Below are 14704 nucleotides of genomic sequence, written 5' to 3' on the forward strand. Positions count from 1 at the left end.
CGGTGTCTACTCAAACATTATAGTGTGAATACAACTATAAATTGCATGAACAAAAATTCATGATTGTGCTGACCCACTACAACATAGACTACAAGAAAATTTTGTTGCTGCTACTGTGAAGATTTTTAGCTATCCTTGCTATTGTGTACATTTGTTTATGCTAACATATTCTATAATAAATGACATAGGGTGCATACAGTGGAGCGCTTTGAGGGTGAAATTATTTTTTGCAATATGTAAAATTAATGCAGATTTTAAATATAATAAATTTATAGAAATTGAACTATAATTGTATAATTATATAATTAAAACATTACAAATAATAATAATATACCAAAAATATATATATATATAATACTAATAACAATAACAATAATAATATGTAAAATTATTAAACTCAGGTATTGTTTGAAAAAAATAGATATTAATAATCAAAGACAGCAACAGATGTCCTTCACATTTCTTATGGCCTCCTGTACATTTGAAGCAAATTATTGTACAAATTTATGAACCAAGACCTCTCGTCCAATCCGCTGAGGCAGAGACTAATTTATATGGAAGTGTCAGTGATTTAAACCAATCAGATGCCAGGGGGCGTGGTCAACCCCTCAGCCGGTCTAATAGGTCTGTTTGCTTTTAGCTTACTCACAGTAGAATGGCGGCCGCTGCCTGCGGTCCTCGCGGCTGTCCGAGGACTAATTCAGCCAAACCACACAAAGAACACCTGCGAAAAAGCCGGGATTCCCGTCGCAGACAAGCGGCACTGTTGTTTCTCACTAATATATCTTTGGACGGAAGACCGGTTTACAACCTTAGCAATGGAATCTCTGGCCCCAGGGAAGCCGAGAGCCGGTGCGTGGATGTCGCCGCGACGGCGGTAACGGGTTTCCCTCTGTCGACAACCAGCAGCTACGGAACCTTCACCCAAGTGTCATCCTCCATCAGCGGGGGAGCAGCGACCCCTCTACCGAGGACTCACACTTACCCCGCTCCTCTCAGTCCTCCTCCAGCATTCAATCAGGGGAGCTGCGACGTTTTCACGGAGGATGGTCGAACAGATCCTTTGTCAGTCCAGGCACCCCCGCTTTCACCGACCTCTGGACCGGTGAATCCGGTTTTAGGATCCAGTAAACCGCTCGTCCAATTCCCGGGATCTAATCCCGTGCCTGATCCCCGCCAAAGGTGAGCTTTGTTTTTGTCATACAGGCTGGCAAACAATGAAACGCGTTATGACATTTATCCAGTGACTGGTATTGTATGCATAAATTACACCATTCATAACAAATATGAAGTAAATGTGTTGTGCAAAATTCTTTTGTTATGGTGTAATCCGCCATGAACAATTCTAAATATTATGTTTACGAAAGCTGCATGTTTATTCCCAAATCGTGTCAAGCTTTAAATTTTGTGGATCGTACGATTATCTGGCCTGTTGTTTACCAGTGTTTACCTTTCGATTATGACTTTTGAAGCAGTGTTATAAACAGTACGCTACAAACCGAGAAACAAAACAAAAGAACAGATGCATAAGGAGAATTGCCGACTTCCGCTTTATTGTCAGCAGCTTTCATTTTCATCTTTGAAAAGAGGTCTTGTTTTCTAGGCAAGAATTTGACAGGAAATAGTTCTGCGACATTTTTGATACCTGTAAAGATGGATAGATGGGGAGGGAATTTCTGGTTTTGAATCTTTCACGGATGCAGTTCTTATGCAGTACTTAAATTAAAAATGTTTGGAAAAATAAAGCCAAAACCACAATGTGGTAACTATTTTTTGGTTTGCATCTCACGAGACGTAAAGTAACACGGTCCATCTAATACTGGTATACTTTTGACGTTTGGAAAATAATCAATTGCAGTTCATTAGTCAGATTAATTCAGTAAATTATATTTCACTGATTAACTATAAGTTTTTTTGATTCACTAAATCCAAGCATTCGATAATCTATTTTAGTTGCATGTTTCTGATTTACTTATTATTGCTCATAATACTCTTGTTTGAGACTCGACATTTCATGGAATCGGATCCTAGATATTTACTGTTAACCGTGAATATTTTTAATTTGCAATAGGAACCGACTCGTAGGACTCATTTCTTTGGTAATCGGACTACTCCGGTTGCGCTGTATGTTTTGTCGTTCACTAAAGTTATCAGGTGCTTGACAGTTAGGCCTATATGCAGTGTAATGAGTGAGCTCTCCGACTTTTAAAAGTCATTTGTAACCGTGACAACAGTGATTAGGAAAACCCATAGGCAGATGGAAGGTTTGTCTGGTGATAAGATATCACTGCTGTCAGAGTAGATAATAAAGGGGCTGCTGAGTCAGTCAAAGAAGTGTAGGCTATCAACCAGTCGCAGCAAGCATTATCTGCCTGTAGGTGATGTTACTCAAGTGAGCCTCATGATCTCACTGCAGTACAATATGCACATCATTTCCTGTTTGTCTTAATTGTTGCTTTCCTTTCATCTCTCTCCTGTTCTGTTCTCCTCACCAGCTCATCTTTTTATGTAAGGTCTTCTGATGGACTGATGGTAGAAGGGTGACCTTTAAGCCTTAGTTTATAGTCAAGAGCCAAAAGATTAAGCTTTTGCTTCAATTTAATCCATCAGTTTTTTTTTTCTAAGCGCATACAAATTGAAGCAAGCCACATGTATTTATCTCTAAATTGTATTAAATTCTTGTCGGCAGGACACGTAACCTTTCTGGATCTCCAGGGCCAAAGGTTTCCAAGAAGGTGCATTTCATCAAGAATATGAGGCAGTATGACACTCGAGGGAGCAGGTGAGTTGGCGGGTGTGATAAAGTTTGGGAAATATTTTCCCTGTGAGGAGGAGCTGTGTTGTTTTTTTTTCTGTGCTTGTTATTTTTGTTGTCGTTTTCTTTTTGAATAAATAAAGTCTGTATTTCCAAGATCAATTTAGACCAGGGGTTATCAAGCTTTTTCAGACTAAGGAGCCTTAGAGCACAAATAAAGCTTTTTTTTTTGAGCCTGATAATAATAACATAATGCATAAACTGTAGTACAGTAATAATGTATTTACAGTTTTACATTCTTTACATAAATGCATTTAAAAACAACTTTTATATAATCAAGTCACATTTTTACATGAACATTTTAATGAAGATCAATGAAACATTTAATTTTAGCTTCTTAACTTATTTAATTGTATTTTATTTTAATAAATTATTTAAAACCAAAATTGTTGATCTCTTGAAAACCGCTGATTTAGGCTGATCACGATTATCACTTTCTGCCATTTAACTGAACTTCAGATGTAGTTTTTATTTTCAAAAGTTATTTTAAACAATAATTGTTTCTGTTGAAGACCTCTAACTTGATCTTAATGATCACTTTTGTAACTATTTATCTATTTCTTTTATCTCTTTTTTTTTTGTACAAATGTATTAATATAAACATCTATTTTATAACGTATTCATTTTAATTTTAATGTTCAGAAATGTTGTCAATAATATTGTTTCTCTGTTAGGTCAGTCCTTTATTGGGACTTTCTTATCAACAACTTCTGTAGAATATAGATGTTCAGAGAGTCCCATACTGGGCTCGTGTCAGATAGGGTGAATATAAAAAATAAATGCTGGTAAAGTGGATGCTGGACTGTTTCCTCAGGCAGTTAAATTCTTTGTTATATAACTGCAGTGTGCTCTCATACTAAGTGAGACAGACTCCGTGATTCCTTAGCTAACTTAATAGCTGGCATAAGTACTCACTGGGATAACTCACTTAGGTTCTCACACAGACGAAATGGGGGATAGATGTGTCTGCCTACATGAGGAACAACTGGGCCGAATTAAATTATATTAATGGAACCTTGTATAGCAATGGCATCTTCTGAAAGTAGAACTGCACCTTGGAAAGAACCATTAAAATGTAATGAAATTCAATTACATGAGATGAAAGCTTCTAAAAGTGTTTTCCTCCCTTGATTCCTTTTCTCTTTCCTTCTAATTTACTCTCGCTTTCTGGTAAAACGGGACTTTTAAATCCTGCATTTTTTTTCTATTGTAGTTTTTCTTACATAGGTTAAGGAAATAAAGGCGCACAGGTGTTATTTTTTAATACGATCTTGATTATCACGCTGCATCTTACACCCTTTTTTCACTTGACATGCATTACATCACCAACCATGACATCACACCTTCACTCATCCTGTGTCACAAGCTGCTGACCTGTTAATTGTGATGCTGTTCAGACCCCTGGGAAATGTGATGGGCTTGTTTTAATTAGATTGGGACCTGCTGACCGATCTGTTATGACATGCTACATGCTGCTGTAATATTTGGATTTGTGGTTGAAGAATGGATCGATTTGTTTATTTATTTTTTTGGATCACACCAATGTCATTCCAGGGCTATAAGATCTCCCATTAGCTTTGTGCTGCATGCTGTTGTGACCCATATGCACTTGTTGTGGTGTAAACATGGCAGGTGTACTGTGATAGTTTGATGTTTAGGTAGGTGACTGATGTTGTCTGTTTTGTGTGCACTTGCCATCTGTGTCCTGCAGGGTTGTGCTGATCTGTGCCAAGAGATCCCTGTGTGCTGCTTTCTCTGTATTGCCCTATGGAGAGAGTTATCACATCAGGTACACAGCCACCACAGCCAGCCATACAACTCATTTCATATCATGCAAACTCATACATGAGGGATGGACAAATCAGCTGTTCTTTTTTTTCTTCTTTTTTTTAAACCTAGTTTATGAAATAAGATGCTCAGAATTTTCACAAAGCTGGATGGTCAGTGTGGAAATTGCATTCATGGTTTTTAATACATTATTTTCATGTACACTATAGTTGAGAAATGTGAGGCAAGAAAGATATTATTTAAATAAATGAACACTTTTGTTTAGCCAGAATGCATCAAATTGATAATGTAAAGACTATATAAAAGATTTCTGTTTTTAAAAAAAATGTGGTTCTTTTAAACTTTCCATTAGAATCCTGAAAAAAAAATATTTACAATTAATTTTGGCAACTACATTTGCATATTAGAAAGATTTCTGGAGGATCTTAAGACCCTGAATGGCTGCTGAAAATTCAACTGTGTCATCACAGGAGTATATTGCAAAATATAAAAACAACAGAAAAAGGTCTTTTAAATTGTAGCAATATTTCTTAACACTGCTGTTTTACTGTATTTTTGATCATATAAATGCAACCTTTGTGCATATAAAATCATTTATTCAACACTGAAATCTTACCAACCCCAAACTTTTACATTTATCATATTTTATGATCTTCAGTGTATCTCACACTCTTTAATGGTGTTATTTCATGTGGGATCAAATTTTCCTTGAGGGGCTTTGATGTAATTGGAAAATAGGACATAATGTGTAGAAATCATCACCCTGTCCAAAAAGCTTCTTTTTTTTTTACATTTATTAATTCATTTAATACATTTATTTAATTTATTTATTAATTAAATTTAAATTTGTTTGCACTTTCCAGTGTGGATTATTTTCAGAATTTAATACATAGAATCAGTGTAGCTCAACAGAAAATAGGCAGCGTGTGTCTTAGAGGAGTAAAGCACTTTAAGACATTTTAAAAAAGGGACTGTAATATTGTCATGAAAACTAATTAAAATTTTTATATATTGAAAAAACTCTTTTAAATTGATTTATCATATATATGAATCTATATGATATATATGGCTCCATTAATGTAATATTTAGATGTACATAACATTCATAATGTGTCATCCAGCTTGGTGCAGGACTCCAAGTGAGCGATTTAAATATTGGTTTTGGCATTCCAGAGATTACAGTGATTTGTCCACCTGTCATACATCCAATATCTTTTTTTTTTTTTTTTTTTTTTTTTTTAATAATTTAGTCAATTTGCTTTATCGCTTCTTAAAGATGTACTGTTGTACTAATGTATCATTTTAAGCTTTAATATAATGGTGTACATTATTTACAAGTGGACCAGATTATAAGCGGTCTACTGAGGCCTAATGCTGGTATATTAAGGAGTGTCTTTGCACCAGACAAACAGCAATAAGACAGAGGATTCTTTATCCCAAAATCTGAATAAAACAGATTCTTTCAAGGAAGTTTTATTAAATTCTGACCTTTAATATTTTATCAACCCTCTGCAGTGACTCTAAACTAGAAGCCCAGAGACAGAGACACTCTTCTGGTGGTGGAGTTGATATGGTCCCAGGACTGGAGGGAGTGGAGGTGGACTTTGGAAAGGTATTTCTCTAAGAAAATTGAGCAAAGACATGATTATGTGTCTTAGAAACCGTCTAGTTTGTTTACTTAGTGGCGTATTACTATCTGTTTTAAAGCATCAATGTGCAAGGTGCAGTACCAGGTCACTGGGTGTGCGTTTTGTGCAATGTATATGTTTGTGTTTACACTGATTAGTGTAATGTTTTGCGTTGCAGACAGTGTCATATGCCCGTTTTCTGCTCCCAACTAATGCCTTGGTCAGGCAGAAGAGCAGCGGCCCTCCTGATGTCAGTACAGCTCCGATTCCTATGTCTCGCAACCGTATTAATGGGCAGAAGAACTTCACCCCTTCACGAATCAACAGCACAGTTGCACAGGATACTAGTGTGTTACATGGTTAGTTACATGGATTATCTACAGTAAAAACAACAATATTACCACTGTAATTAAATTACAACTTAAATTGTTTTGTATTTTAATATATTTTACATTTACTGACTGTTACTTCAGTCTTCAGTGAAGTGATCCTTTAGAAATCATTCCAATATGCTGATTTGCTGTTTAAGAAACATTTCTTATCATCAGTAGTGGTCGGCAGATATTTGTTCCCTGTCTGTCAGTCACTATGAGTTATGTTGTGATGACAGACTGTGGTCTTGCTTGGAGCCCTTATTAGCCCTGCTAAGAGAAAACGCCAATGAAATTTGGCAAGTGGTTAACTAATCCTGAGCCCCTCCTTGTCACGCGGGTATAAATAGGCTACAGGTGTAACCACTCATTAGATTTTGCTTCGGAGCCGACAGTCTCATGACTACAAGCCCTGAAGTGCTACAAGACAGAGGAGAAGCTGAAAACAGAAGCTGGGTGGCGTCGACGACAAGATCAGGAATATTCCTGGGCTAAGTAATTCCCCTGGGTGACTCACCAAAAGAGCATATTTTTAAAGGTGCCGTTTCAACTGTGCCCTCTTGGGTGCAGGAAATATCTGTCTACAAATGACGGCCACGATTGCCACGACGGACACGATCTTCAGTGTCTGGGGCTTCGGCACGTTGAAGACTCGTTCGGGGAGGGATTATGTCCTCATTGCGATGCCATGCCCATGACAATACTGCAATCCTGCCCTTCTATCCTTCGGGAGGGATCGGCACCTTCTGCAGTCACCCAACCCTGTTTCTCTGCGGCTAACAGAGGATCAGCGGCTAACACATTGGGGGATCAGAGGGTTACGGTGAGTGCCGCTCCGCTGGTTCAAACCCTCCGGACCACTCATTCCTCCTGCAGTGCTTGTCCTGCCCAGTTGATGAGCGATGCAGGGTGGCCATCTCACGGCGGTCCTCCCATGTCATTTGGTGCACCGAGGGAGGACCAGATGTCAACCGCAGCATCGGGGGATGAGCTATCCTCGTCATCCTCCTCAGCTGACGAGGAGGACTGTGGGTCTGTGGTACCAAATGTCTCAGAAAAAGAGCAATCTCTTCATCCTCCGGGCCTTGCCACAGACTTTCTACGGTTTGTGTTCGAAGGTCAAGCATGGTAGTACAAAGTCCTCCCCTTCCTGTCTCCGCGGGTCCTTACGAAGGTTGCGGAGGGCGCTCTTGCCCCCTTATGGGAAGTAGGCATCAGACTCCTCAATTATCTCCACTGGCTTATTCTAGCTCAGTCATGGGAGAAGTTGTGCAAACACAGGGACCTGGTGCTGTGGCACCTCGGCCAGTTGGGACTTTGAGTCAACTGGGAAAAGAGCAAACTCTCCCCTGTTCATCTGTTTTCTCAGTCTGGAGTTAGACTCGGTGAGTATGACAACGTGTCTTACAGAAGGCGGCGCACAATCTGTCCTGACTTGTCTGAGTTCGTTCAGAGGCAAGACAGTGGTTCCTCTGAAACACTTTCAGAGGTTCCTGGGGCATATGGCTTCCGCAGCTGCAGTTACGCTGCTCGGTTTCATATGAGACCACTTCAGCACTGGTTACACTCCCGAGTCCCGAGATGTATGGCGCAGCGGGACACTCCGCGTGACAATCACGTCGGCTTGTCATCGCACTTTCAGCCCATGGACAGACCTTGCATTTCTACGGGCCGTGGTGCCCTTAGAACAAGTGTCACGGTATGAAGTAATAACCACAGATGCCTCCATGATGGGCTGAGGCACTACATGCAACGGGCAGGCAGCTTCAGGACTTTGGACTGGGCCCTGTCTGCTTTGGCACATTAACTGCCTGGAGCTATTGGCAGTGCATTTAGCCCTGCAGCACTTCTGGCCGCTGCTGCAGGACAAGCATGTGTTGGTCCGCACGGACACGTCGCATGTCACAGGTCGCCCGCCATTTCCTCCTATGGAATCACTTCCAGTTCAAATTACTGCATGCTGTTCATGCAGCCGCCGCTCTCACTACAACTCACCCTCCCCGGAGAATGGCATCTCCACCCCGAGATGATCCAGCTGATTTGGAGTCGAAACGGATAGGATCAGGTCGACCTGTTTGCTTCTCGCAAATGCTCCCATTGCCAGCTGTTTCTCTCCCTAACTGAGGCTCCCCTCGGCACGGACACGCTGGCAAACAGCTGGCCTCGGGCCCTACGCAAGTATGTGTTTCCCCCAGTGAGCCTGATCGCACAGACACTGTGCAAGGTCAGGGAGGACGAGGAACAGGTTCTGCTAGTTGCACCATTTTGGCCCACCCGGATCTGGTTTTCCGAACTCAATCTCCTCGTGACAGCCCCTCCCTGGTGCATTCCTCTGAGGGAAGATCTTCTTTCACAGAGGTTTGGCACCATGTGGCACCTGCGTCCGGACCTGTGGAAACTTGGTTGAATTACCACGGGCTGTGGTGATCACTATTATTCAGGCTAGAGCTCCCTCTACAAGGCAAGTCTACATCCTGAAGTGGAGTCTGTTCACAAACTGGTGTTCTTCTCAAGGAGAAGACCCCTGTAAATGCACGATTGGAGTAGTGCTTTCCTTCCTGCAAGAAGGGTTGGAGCGTAAGCGGTCACCCTCCACCTAAAAATGTATGTGGCTGCCATTGCAGCCCATCATGATGCAGTAGACGGCTGGTCTTTGGGGAAGCACAATCTCGTTGTTAGGTTCCTGAGGGGTGCCAGAAAGTTAAATCCTCCTAGGACACCCCTTTGCCCCCATGGGATCGGTCTGTCAAGACAGCGCTCCTGAACTCGCTCACGTCTATCAAGAGAGTCGGGGACCTCTAAGCATTTTCGACAAGCGAAGGGTGCCTTGTGTTTGGGCCGGCCTACTCCCATGTAGTCCTGAGACCCTGGCCTGGATACATGCCCAAGGTTTCTACTATGTCTTTCCACGATCAGGTGGTGAACCTGCAAGCACTGCCCATGGAGGAGGCAGATCCAACCTTGGCATTGCTGTGTGCTGTCAGAGCTCTACGCATATACATAGACCGCACCCAGAGCTTTAGAAGCTCCGAGCAGCTTTTTGTCTGCCATGGGGGTCATGCCATGGCGTTAACCACTTGCCAAATTTCATTTGGCGTTTTCTTTTATCAGAGCTAATAAGGTCTCCAAGCAAGACCCCAGTCTGTCATCACAACATAACGTTTCCGTTCCCTCCTTCCTTCTTTAAAGGCAGATGGCGATATCTTGGAAAGCTGGGTGGACTAACTTTATTTTTTAAAATTTATATTATAAGAAATGTGAAATTTTAAAAATTATCAAAATATAAATGTGTAAGATAAACGTACTTTAAAACAAATAATAAATATTGAATACAATAGAATAAATACTGTAACCAACAGGGCACTCAGTATTATCAGTATTTTTCAAATAAAGCCAAACTAACATTACATACACCACACAATGAAAATAACATGAATATGATTCACAAACTATTCTTTTAAAGATTCACTTTTCCAAAGTCCTCCAGTGATTGGTTGATTTCATTTAAAGCAGTGTTTGTGAGCTTTTAACTCTCCAAAAGTGGCATATCATGGCAAGAAATTAATTTACATTTTTTAATCAGACCAACGTGGAAAGACCAACAAGTGGGCGTGCAATATGCCAGTGTTTTATGTTGACGTAAACATAAACAGGCTTGGGAAAAATGAGTCGACTGTCTTTTGAGGGACAATAATTATATATTTACTATATATTTATCTTTTAGATTTAAAACTTTGCAGTATGTTTTCATTCAGTTAGAGCTGTGTTACACACTACATGAAAGGTCATTAAAAACATAATGGGGCACTTTAATATTTTTGTGGAAACTTTGTATTTTGTAGGGAATTCTTTGATAAACTAATTATTTCTGTTTTGAAATATAATGAACCCTTAAATAATTTCTTTGTTTAATGTTGTAACTCTCACTAGGTGTGGACGAGCTAACAGACTATGACCCCAACTTACTCAGTGACCCGCAGTGGCCTTGTGGGAAGCACAAGAGAGTCTTAATTTTCGCATCTTATGTGGTAAGCTCTTTGATTGAATAGTTTAAAGCAACACAGTTTCAATAATCTCTTCTAGCATGATGCCAATAAAAAGGCTTAGCAAGGACATCTGAGTTGCTCTACAGCGTGATAGTGATTCATAATCCTTGAACCCAGCTTATGACCTACAGTATATCAGATCACACCAGCATGTCATATGATAACCCTAAAGGCTCAGTATGGTTTAGCATCTACAGGCATGAAGTATGCTATCTTGTGTATCACAGCTGTAAAAGCTGAACACTGGTGATCACAACTGGGTTATAGAAGTCATAAAACTCTATTTTTCCCCTCCAGACTACGGTTATTGAGTATGTGAAACCATCTGACCTGAAGAAAGACATGAACGAGACATTCAAGGAGAAGTTTCCTCACATAAAACTGACACTCAGCAAAATCAGAAGGTAAAGTCATTTTTGTGTGTGTTCTGGGTATATGTATGTGTATATATTTAAGAAAATGTATGAAAAAGTTTATACTATGAATACGTATAAATATATACATTTATATACATATATACATCTAAATATATACATTTATTTTGGATACGATAATCTTGATTAATTGTTTGACAGCACTAATTGCTTTAGACCATGTCTATAAGGAAATTATTTTTTGCATCTAGTTTCTTTTCAAAAAATCTTGAAAACAAATCTTGCACATATGAAAATGAATATTTATATTAATGTTTATTCAGTTATAGGCTACAGCTTGAAAATTATCAACTTATTGCATCAGTCAGAAATTTACTGAATGCATCCCTAGTTTGAAAGAAAATATGTAAACACAGGAAAGAAACGGTGTCTATTAATCTATTTTTATGGGGTCAATAAAAAGCCAGTGAAACTGTAGATTTGGTTGGTTGAATTACCAATGAATTATCATACAACATGGACATGTGGTAAATTGATCTTAATTAAGTCTGCAAACATCTTTTTCCTCCTCTTTCTGAAAACCACCACAGTTTGAAAAGGGAAATGCGCTCGGTGAGCGAGGAGTGTGGCCTACAGCCAGTTACCATAGCTATGGCTTATGTTTACTTTGAGAAGCTGGTTCTGCAAGGGAGGCTAAACAAGCATAACCGAAAACTGGTGTCGGCTGCTTGCGTTTTATTAGCTGCCAAGATCAGCAGCGACCTCAAGAAACAAGAGGTCAAGCAACTGATCGATGTAAGTGTCTTGCTGCTTCAGGTGCTCATTTAATTCAGAGACGTTCTTTATATGCTTCATGTGTTCTTGGTTAATATGATTTATGCAGTGACTTTCTCTCTCTCTTTCTTTCACCCTACATATTTCTTCTCTTTTTCGATCTGCCTGACTCTGATCAGAGGTTGGAGGAGCGTTTCCGGATAAACCGCAAGGAGTTGATTTCCCTGGAGTTCACGGTTCTGGTTGCTTTGGAGATGGCACTCTACCTCCCAGACAGCAAGGTCATGCCTCACTATCGCAGACTGGTGCAGCAGGGCTGAAATGAAGAGGGCCCTTAAAGGGATAGTTCACCATAATAATAAACATTCTATCATCATTTACTTGCCCTGATATTGTTTCAAAACTTGCTGTGTGTTTCACAGAACAAAGTAATTCATACAGGTTTGGACCAACATGAGGGTGTGGAAATGATGACAGGGTTTTCATTTTGGGGTGAGATGTGCCTTTAAGAGGTGCCTGTATACAGGAGAGATGATTGTCTTATGGGAGTCATGGAAGGATATTTGTATTATTTATTGATTTGAATAGATCAGTGGAATTTTCTCTGAGCTAAGTCCAGTGCTCTTGGCACCCCATCTTCACTTGTTTACTTCTTTCATAAAACTGATTTTATAAATCAAACACATTTAGAGGGAGGCTTACTTTAAGCACCGATCACTGACTTTTATCAATTTTTATCAATTATTTCTTTCTATTTTTTTAATACCACAAATGCTTATTAACCACCATTTATCAAATCTGTTTTTTTTATGCACCACTTTTATTTATGCAGTATTTTATTTATGGACCTTAATTTTATTAGAATTCATAATTTATGAATACTGAATATATTTTTAAGGTATAATTTTTTTTCTCTTTTCGATAACTTTTTGGGGTATGTGTGGCATTCCGATGCGTATCCAGGCACTCTATGTTAGAGATGACATTTAATGGGCACATTATTGTGCTTTTATCTCTCGCTCACTCCTTTTTTTTGTTTGTTTTTTTAAGTCATGTAATATTTACCAACTTGACTGTGGTTTAACAGTGATATGATGTTCTTTGAGACACACCGCAATGCGTTTAGGTAGTGTTGAATGTAAAGGCATCTTTTGAATATGTGAGTGCCATTTTAGACAGATAATCAAATGTTTAGAGAAACTGAACCATTTGCCACTTGTTTTTTGATGTTTAATTTTTAGCATCTTAACCGTGTCCTGTTTTTCTTATGTGCAACACTGATTGAGCACGTTTCAAACGGTACAGTAGGTTGTACAAATAACTCTACATCTGTATATTAAACTGTTGTGTATTTGGTCACAGGGGAATGCCACCTCCTTGACCGAGTGAGTCTGTTTTGTGTTGTGCAGTGTTGAATATGACCCAACCTTTCTGAATCTTCTTGGTTAGTGTTCTTACAGTATCCTCTTATCTTTTATCTCCGATGTTCTTCTTTGGAAATGTTTATACACCGTAGGAGTGGTCTGTTTACTTTCAGAGCCTGGACAGTATCACAGCGTGCAGCATTACCAGAAATATGCAACATTGTTTTTACATCTGATTTCGCCGCATTTGTGTTTATCCGAGAAGCAGAAGCACATAGCCACCATCTAGTGGTGGTCTTTTTAACATGATGGGTCTGTATGGTGCATTTGCTTCTTTTCCTCAGGGATTCAGACTGATCAGAATTCACATTGCTGAGACAAATGATCAACTACGAGAAGGTAATTGGAGAGAATTGTGGGTAATAACACATCACCGTTTCTTCAAAGTGTAGGTCTTCACTGGGCGTTGAAGAATGAAGTGCCTTTTCTATTACATTTGTCAGTATGGTTGTGCTGCCATATCGTTTTTCACACATTTTGTCTCTTTAATCTTTTTGATACCAAGTAATCACAAACCTTGACACGTTATGAATATGATTGTAGATCGGGTTGGGAAAACCATGTGACGTGTTGATTGAAATCTCACCTTATGTGTATGCATTGACTCCTGTGATACTGTCGTGGAAGCTTTGAGGATGTGGAATGGTACAAGCACTGTGAGGGAATCCTGTGACCTTCTGCATGAGAATACTGTGTTTAATGGTGTCTATGAACTTCTCCCAAAAGCTTTATTTTTCAAGATTGTCTATTTTAGTAGTATGTCATAGAATGAAGTGTTGATAGTTTGCACTGCTTGATTGAACGCCAACAGGGTTTACACTGATCCAAAAACCAATGTTGGTGTGTGTTAGGCAGTGTGAGCTAGGCTTTAGTTTGGACTGAACTGTTCACAGGGTCCTATATGTTTGTGCTGTGTAGATACTGTGTCTTTGTCGTTTTTTCTATTTGCATTTATAAAGATGTTTTAATTGTTTAATTGTTGTTTTTGTCAATTTATACTAAACTATTTACCTGTTGATGCAAGTTTCTTTATTTGCAAAAGGGTTTTAATAACAGTATTAAGACCTCCTGATTAAAATGGAAATGTGAAATATCTATAGTTCAGATGCACAGGTAGTCCCACCGTAATGCCAACAGTAAAGCAGGAAGTACTGATGTGAGGACGTTCAAACAGAGAAATGTTGAAAGCACATTAAACTTGGCATATTAACCCTTTTCTATTTTGTAAATTTTTTTTAAATCACAATACAGAAAAAAAAAATCTGTCACTGTTATAAAGCGACTGGGACAGAATTAAGTGTTTAAAGGAATAGTTCACCAAAAAACCCTTGCAAACCTATAAAACTCTAAATAAACCTTGAAAAACAAGTTAAGGTAACCAAACACAAAAAAAAACACCCAAAGGGGATGTAAAATGAATCCTTATGAATCAAGTAGTTTAATCCTCTTGTGAGGGGTATGATCACTTTATGTAGATTTTCAAC

The 14704-nt window shown here is 39.1% G+C and overlaps 2 protein-coding genes across 3 annotated transcripts in view; one reads left to right on the forward strand and one right to left on the reverse strand.

The window, feature by feature from the left end:
* Nucleotides 1–627: 627 nt before the first annotated feature.
* Nucleotides 628–14196, forward strand: cables2a (Cdk5 and Abl enzyme substrate 2a). 2 transcript variants are annotated; one of them, XM_043224516.1, is made up of 9 exons: nucleotides 628–1182; nucleotides 2690–2782; nucleotides 4527–4604; nucleotides 6119–6215; nucleotides 6410–6590; nucleotides 10533–10630; nucleotides 10946–11052; nucleotides 11613–11817; nucleotides 11976–14196. In XM_043224516.1, the coding sequence occupies exons 1-9, from the start codon at nucleotides 656–658 to the stop codon at nucleotides 12114–12116; spliced, it is 1527 nt and encodes a 508-aa protein (XP_043080451.1). In that variant the 5' UTR covers nucleotides 628–655; the 3' UTR covers nucleotides 12117–14196. The 2 variants fall into 2 exon arrangements, with proteins under 2 accessions (XP_043080451.1, XP_043080452.1); XM_043224517.1 differs by lacking the exon at nucleotides 4527–4604.
* Nucleotides 14197–14232: 36 nt separating this feature from the next.
* Nucleotides 14233–14704, reverse strand: part of LOC122328677 (proteasomal ubiquitin receptor ADRM1-like) — a 6340-nt gene continuing 5868 nt past the window's right edge. Inside the window, exon 10 of the mRNA XM_043224521.1 lies at nucleotides 14233–14704. This exon is cut by the window's right edge and continues 285 nt beyond it. The gene's annotated coding sequence lies outside the window, so the exon portion shown is untranslated.

Source organism: Puntigrus tetrazona, chromosome 23, assembly GCF_018831695.1.
Source record: "Puntigrus tetrazona isolate hp1 chromosome 23, ASM1883169v1, whole genome shotgun sequence".
Classification (NCBI taxonomy): domain Eukaryota; kingdom Metazoa; phylum Chordata; class Actinopteri; order Cypriniformes; family Cyprinidae; genus Puntigrus; species Puntigrus tetrazona.

Excerpts from the sequence above, each read along its gene's own strand:
- cables2a (XM_043224516.1), top strand. The coding sequence starts at position 656 with ATGGCGGCCGCTGCCTGCGGTCCTCGCGGCTGTCCGAGGACTAATTCA. Across the intron at positions 6,216-6,409 it reads TGGAGGTGGACTTTGGAAAG|ACAGTGTCATATGCCCGTTT; the intron begins GTATTTCTCTAA and ends TTTGCGTTGCAG. Across the intron at positions 10,631-10,945 it reads TAATTTTCGCATCTTATGTG|ACTACGGTTATTGAGTATGT; the intron begins GTAAGCTCTTTG and ends TTTCCCCTCCAG.